This window comes from Mus caroli, chromosome 3, assembly GCF_900094665.2.
Source record: "Mus caroli chromosome 3, CAROLI_EIJ_v1.1, whole genome shotgun sequence".
Taxonomy (NCBI): Eukaryota; Metazoa; Chordata; class Mammalia; order Rodentia; family Muridae; genus Mus; species Mus caroli.
Genome location: NC_034572.1, coordinates 22,478,221 through 22,485,486, shown reverse-complemented (window position 1 = coordinate 22,485,486; position 7,266 = coordinate 22,478,221). Strand labels below are relative to the sequence as shown.

The 7,266-nt window shown below is 45.2% G+C and overlaps 1 protein-coding gene across 1 annotated transcript in view; it reads right to left on the bottom strand.

Annotated features, from left to right (window-relative positions):
• Nucleotides 1-4,434: 4,434 nt before the first annotated feature.
• The window catches only part of Tnfsf10 (TNF superfamily member 10), a 20,199-nt gene continuing 17,367 nt past the window's right edge, over nucleotides 4,435-7,266 (bottom strand). Inside the window, exons 4-5 of the mRNA XM_021158659.2 lie at nucleotides 6,229-6,333; nucleotides 4,435-5,170 (exon numbers count right to left, since the gene is read on the bottom strand). Coding sequence (XP_021014318.1) covers nucleotides 4,725-5,170; nucleotides 6,229-6,333 — 551 coding nt within the window. The 3' untranslated portion in view covers nucleotides 4,435-4,724. The remainder of the gene's footprint in view (nucleotides 5,171-6,228; nucleotides 6,334-7,266) is intronic.

Sequence of the window (7,266 nt, the reverse complement as noted above, 5' to 3'; positions counted from 1 at the left end):
ACACAGACACACACACAGACACACACACACACAGACAGACAGACACACACACACAGACACACACACAAAGTAAGAGGAAAATATAAAACAATGGAAAGCAGAACTATCGGTCGTGGTAGACAAAAGATGACTGTACCTTGCAGGGCTGGAAGGGGGGCGGGGAGAGGAAAGTGCACTGAATATACTTGATTTTATTTTTATTAAGGTGAAATTCAAAGCAACACTTTGTGCGTTTCAGAGTTTACAAAGTTTAACATTTCCCAGTCCACAAAATGGTATCAATACATTTGGAATAATTGCGATTGGGCTGGGGAGACAGTTCAAGGGTAAGAGCAGTAGTGGCTCAAGCATGAGAACCCGGGTTCAAATCCCCAGCATCCTTGTAAAAAGCCTTTGTGGCCACATGTCGAGAGACTCTCAGGGCACTGCTGGCTGCCCGTAATGGGAGAGACCCTGTCTCCAAGAAAAACAGTAGGCAGTGATGGAGTGGCGAAGGCCACAGTCTATAATAACAGGAGACAGGGCAAAGTCCAAACAGTCCAGACATCACAGAGCCCTCCCTTGGGACCAAGAGAATTTACAAACGTCTTACAAAAGTCTTAAATTCTGTTTCACTTAAAAACAAAAAACAAAACAAAGCAGTAACAACAGCAACAAACAACCCAAGCAGACAAAAGAACACACCTCAGATTCTTAATACAGAACTCAAACTTACTCTCACGGGGAGCCTGTGGTGAAACTCTCTTTAAAGTATTAGTATGCAAAATCTAGAGGTTATATTTCATGATCTTGGTGTTTTGTGGGCTGATTTGACACAGAATGGGAAGTCTCGAAACCCCATTCCCCCCTCCGTGTCTATATTATAATTAGATCATCTTCAGTATGGCTTTCTAAGGGCTTTTAGGAAGTAAGACCAGCATGACCAGAACCCAACACAAAAGCAGTTAGAACAAGCATGATGGCACCTGCCTTTAGTTCTGGCGTGCTGGAGCCAGAGGCTAGGCGAATCTCTGAATTCAAGGTCTCAAGTTCCAGGATAGTCAAAACTACACCGTCTTGAAAAACCAAAGCCAACCAACCAAATAAACGAAACCTTGCCAGTCTGGGATTTTACCATGTGAAGCCCCACCCTGGTCCTCGCAGATTCAGTTAAAGCCTGGTGCTCCATCAGGGTACACGAGCATATCTCTTGTCTTTAGCTCCAGTTGCCTATGGTCTAAAGGTAAGTGACCTTTTTTCATTTTTGATTTTGTTGTTAAACCTGAGAATTTGAAGATGTTTATACTCATACACCTTTAAAAGACTTGATACTGAAGAAATTAAGGGAACCTCGCCACCTGGTGGCACTAATGGTATGTGACATTAAAGTGGCCCCTTCTAGACACTTCTCCAAAACAGCAGAGCTGGCCTCTGCCCTGGGATCATCGTCCCCGTGCTTGCCCAGGTGACAGGCTCTTCTTAGTCTTCAAGTCAGGTGGCTTGTTGGGCTGGAACTCAACAAAGAAAGGACAACCCCCGTCCCCACCCCGACCCCCACCCCAAATTGATTTCCCTTTCAAACAGATAAGTATTCATGCCTTTTATTAAAGGGCTCACAATCGCCCAGAAATCGCCTCTCATTCTAGAATATTCTCTCCATTCTTGCTTCCTGCATCACAGGCTTCAGATTCTAGCAGAAGAAAGGATATTTAGGTGTGCTTGTTTAAACAAGTCATGGCATTTAATGTTGCACATGAATTAAATCTTTGAACATCTAATGATTTCTCTGGGTATGTTGCATTCTTAAATATTTAATTTATAAGTCACAGCATTTGACATTTTGGCAAGAAGTGTCCTGCAGGCTGCCTGCTAATTACTTGAAAAAACTAAAATGCACACACAAAAGATCTCTGAGCACCACCCCATGATTCCGATCCTGTTGGATCGTGGTTGAATCCAGGCCTGGGCGTTATAAAATCCTCCACAGGAGATTCCACTATAGAATGAACAGCAGACAAAGAATGTATACGTTAAACACAAAAATTAGAAATCAGACACCATTTCGCTTGCCAGCTTGGCAGACAAGACGAAGTGCTGTGAATTTTGCCATCAGTGATGACTTGGGGACCAGGAATTAGAAAAGCGCTCAGTTGTTTCTGCCATTTAAAACCTTAGGGCTGTGGTGCCGCTCAGTGTGGGGGCTCATGCCTACTGGGAGTAAGACCCTGGGTTTAGTTTTCAGCCCTGCCGTGTGTGTGTGTGTGTGTGTGTGTGTGTGTGTGTGTGCGTGTGTGCACGCGCGCGCGCCCATGCATGTGGAGGTCAGAGGACTTCTTGTAAGAGTGGGGTCTCTCCTTCTACTAAGGAAGTCTCAAAGGTCAAATTCAGGTTGTCAAGATTTTGGACAAGTGCCTTTCCCTTCCATCTTGAGCCTTCAAATGTTCTCCATTATTTCTCACAGCCTTTCCCGTGTGATCATTATGTCTATTATTAATTAATACATTTATTTGGTTCATGTAGACATGACATGCAAGTACTTTACTAAGGCAAGATTTTTACTATTACGCTATGTTGTATTCTAGTGAGAGAAGGTATTCAAGTGCTTATATTCAAGTGGTAGCTGTGACTTCTATTTGCTAGTTTATAAGGGCTTGAGTCATAAAAAAATAAGAAGGGGTATCAGAAGTGACAGCTAGCCATACTCTTACATTCAAATAAGCTTTTTTTAAAAAAAATACTTTTGTGTATGGATGTATTTTATCAGAATGTATGCCTGTGTAACACGTGCATGTATTGCAAGCAAAGGGCAGAGAGTCAGATCCCTTGGAACTGAAGTTACAGCTGTTAACTTCACATCAGGGATGAGAATTGAACCTGGGTCCTCTGGACGTGCTGTTTTCCTCTGAGCAATCTCTTCAGGCCCCCAATAGGCTTTAAAAAAAGTGTTTCATTAAAACACATATGGGCTCCTTTGGAGTTGTTGTTTGATTTTAGTCAGTTTTGTGTTACTCTAATGAAACTCCAGGTCCCGACATCTTAAAAAGAACAAGTGTTCAACATCTTGGCAGGTGGAGTGGACAGACAGATGGAAGAGCCAGAGGACTGGGTGACAGTCGCCTTCTGGACAAAGCAAGCATGTTGGACCTAGTTCAAACTTTATCCTGAAAGTCAGAGCAAATTCTTCACGGTTGCACCTTCTAGAATATAGGGACACAAAGTAAATGCTAGCATTCAGAAAGGAAGAAATGGAGCTGGGACAGAGCTCAGGGTGGCATGGTTGTCACATGTACAAGAAGCCTGGCTCTACACAAACCAGGCGGGGGGTGGGGACGCACACGCCTATAATCTCAGCAGATCTAGGAGGCAGGAGGTTGCACAGTTAGAAATCACTCTTGACTACATATTGGACTTGAGGCCGGCCTGGGATACATGATAAATCTAGCAAACGAGCAAAGGAGGACTGGGTCCATATCAAGGAGGCAGGCACCAAAGACCTAGACCCACAGGCAAGACCTCCTCCAACTCTACACCTGGTACCCAGGGCCTGAGGCAGTGGCAGGATCTGAGCTCCAGCAGAGTGGGGCAGCCCTGTGGGATGGCTCTGCGGGCCTCTTTCTTGGGCTGCCCTCATTCATTGCCTGGAGACTCCATACATTCTTTGGGCAAGGTTCCACTGATGATGGGACATTATGTTATCATGTATAGAGTTCACACTTGAGAAAAACATAACCAGTTACCATAAAGAACAGTCACACACACATACATGCACACACACACACAGACACACAGGCACACACCCACTCTAATTTTGTAGGTGAGATATTCTGTGATTTTTATGCTGACCTGCATTCATAGCTATCCTGGTCTGCACACAGCCTGTGAGCACTGGGCTTTACACCCCTGGACCAGATAACAAAGGTGAAAATTGTCAATTGTTGGATAAATATTTAGAAACTGGACGTCTTCTAGATCTCTGCAAACTGATACCAGGTAGATCATTGAAAGGCTACAGAGATCTCATTTTGCGGGTGAAAGAAAGATGAAATTTCAAGACCTGTAAGTCATATAAAGTACTCAGAAATTGCTGGTTGTTTGTGAGCCTAGAGGCTGCCTAGGGCTGAGAAAAAAGAAAAACAAACCTGGGTATGCCCTGTAGTTAAAACATTCCTGGGAACATCTTGACCATAAGACAAAGGGGAATGTGAAGACATAACAGGGCTATCTAAACTGAGCCAACAACTCACAGAACTCTGACACCCTCCACGTACATGTAATTTTTCTGCTGATGTTTGAATAAGCCAATAGTGTGTCGCTCTGCTGAATTCCACACCCCTAAGCCCCTTACCCCATAAAACCCCCTAGCTTCCGAGCCTCATGGCCAACATCCGTTATCTCCTATGTGGGATGCATGTCGGTCTGGAGCTCCATCATTAAACGACCTCATGTAATTACATCAAGATGGTCCTTCATGTGTTTTTGGGTGCACACCGAATCGGGAATTGAGTGGGGGTTTCCCCACTAGGTCTAACACAGGAAGAAAGCAAGTCTCTCGATGAAACACCGAAAGTGTCTGTGGCTGGACTGTTGGCCTGTCGCTGCTGAGTTCCAGCTGCCTTTCTGTCACATCTGTCTTGAGGTTTCTACAGCCAGGCCATACCCAAACCAGTTCAGATGCTTTCCGGGCATGCCTTCAACCTAGAAGATCACTGGGTACTTTAAGGGTGCGTTTGATCTTTACTGGTCATTTAGTTAACTAAAAAGGCTCCAAAGAAGCTGGCTTCTTGATCCAGGTCCATCAAATGTTCATTGGTCACAGAAACAAAAATCCTGTCATTTTTTTTTAGCTCGAACAGTCCTCCCTGATAGATGGAGTACAGTCCGTACTCGGCATCTCTGGACCAACAGCTGTTTCTGGCGCTCTTCATCAGCACTATGGGATCCGGATAGCTGGTGTACTTGTAGATGTACTGCACCAGCTGTTTGGTTCTCACCTTGTCCTTTGAGACCATCTTGGAAGCCTCTTCAGCCTCCTGAAATCGGAAGTATGTTTGGGAATAGATGTAATATAGGCCCTCTTGCTCGATGACCAGTTCTCCGTTCCTAAAGAGCATGTGGTTGAGAAATGAATGCCCTTTCCGCGAGGACTCCCAGGATTCAATCTTCTGGCCTAAGGTCTTTCCATCCTTGGAGACTATGTGGAAACAAAAGAAACAGTTATTGGGAGGACGTTTACATTGAATGAGGAGATACCTCAGCTGCTCCGCACAGTCAGTCTTTTCATTGGGCTTGCATACAATGTGGATCCAAAATCCAACTTCTTACACTTTTCATCTGACATGGACCACAAAGGCTAGTCACATGAAAACTGGGAGGTTTCTGGATCATTTTGACTTGTTTATTGTCTGTCCCTCCTGCCAGCTATCACACACACACACACACACACACACACACACACACACACACACACACACAGGTTCGTGGTTCCCTGTGGTTCAAAAGTGTCCCTGTGATGGGAGATCCTAGTGCCTTATGGTGAAGAGAAAGAAAGGCTGTGGATTAGGCTGTGGCGGGATCAAAGGCTGTGGATTTTAAGATGGAAGAGTTGCTACAAGGGGAGGAGGAGAAGGGACATAGGGGGAGGGATGGGGAGAGGGAGAGGGAAAGAGAGGGAGGAGAGGAAGGAGGGAGGGAGAAGAAAGAGAGGGAGGAAGAGGTGGGAGAGAGGGAGGGAGGGGAGGAGGAGAGAAAGAAAGAGAGGAAGGGAGAGGAGGAGGGAAGAAGGGATAGAGAGAGAGAATATTACTTTAAAGATTTAAAAAGTCTGAGTGTGGTGGTGTCTGGTATCCCAGCCCTTGGGAGCTTGAGACAGAAGAGTTTGGAGTTCTGAAGCCTGCCATGAACCACTGTTTCAATAAAAGAGTAGAGGGAGGGGATAGTGGGGAAGGAGGATGGGAGGAGAAGATGGCAGCAGCAGCAGCAACAACAACAAAGGTGGCCCAGTGAGACACAGTGCTCTCTAGTGCACACTTTTCCTGAGGCCAGCTATGGCAGAGTTAGCGGGTTCCCTGTGTGTCTTCTTGTTTCACAAAACAGTCGTCTGAGACTGGATCCCTATTGAGCACTTAGAGTCACAGAGATACTTCAGATAGAAGTTAAACTACTTTCAACAATTCCAGAGTCTCACCGATGCTAGGTGCCATCCTCACCCCACCCTGCTGCCAGCCCCCACCCCAGCCCTCATGATCTTACTTGGAATTGAAGCGGAGTTGCTTCTCCGAGTGATCCCAGTAATGTGAGCTGCCACTTTCTGAGGTCTTCCACCTCTGGGCAAGGGAGGAGTACTTAGCTGCTTTTCTAAAAGACACAAGGCAGAAAAACATCAGCACTTGTCAAAACACTTCTCAAATACACTGCCCAGCTCACACAGTTGTGTCTGACCAGGCATCCTGAGCTCAGGGCCAAACTCATCCTATGGTTTCATAAAACAGCCCAAATAGTGGGGCTGGAGAGGTGGCTGTTCTTCAGCGAGACCTGGGTTTGAGCCCTCCACCCACATGGCTGCTCACCCTGGTCTGTAACTCCAGTTCCAGGGCCAACAAGAGGATCTGAGTTTAGATTCTCAGCACCCACCTAAAAACTCAGGCATGGCTACATGCTGTATCCCCAGGAGAAAGTCATAGGGAAGATTTGAATGGAGACAAGAGGAGAGCGGGGGTTGTCTGGCTGCCATCCTAACTCCGGTCTGTGAGAGACCATATCTAAAGGGAATAGACAGAAACTCTTAAAGGAAGACACATGACAACCTCTTTTGATCTCCACAGTGTGCATACAGGCACACACCTGTGCATACACGTGTGCACATGCATAATATAAAACTTATACAACAATGTCTTTTAAAATATAGCTTCAGGGCTGGAGAGATGGCTCAGTCGTTAAAGGCTAGGCTCACAACCAAAAATAAAATATAGCTTCAAATCCCCATTCCTGCCTGTGTTTGGTTAAGATAAATTACATTCTATCAACAAACAAATGTTGGCAATGACAAGAAATTATACCACACTATGCAGAGCTATATAGATTAACCATTGATTCAACTGAGTTCTTGAGGAATTTACTATATTTTATGAGAAATACCAATTGGAAAATAAAATAATTATTTATGAGAAGGAGAGACAAGGGGGAACCCCTAAGCAGAGGAAGGACAGAGTCCTAGTTAATAGAGGAAGGACAGAGTCCTAGTTAATAGAGGAAGGACAGAGTCCTAGTTAATAGAGGAAGGACAGAGTC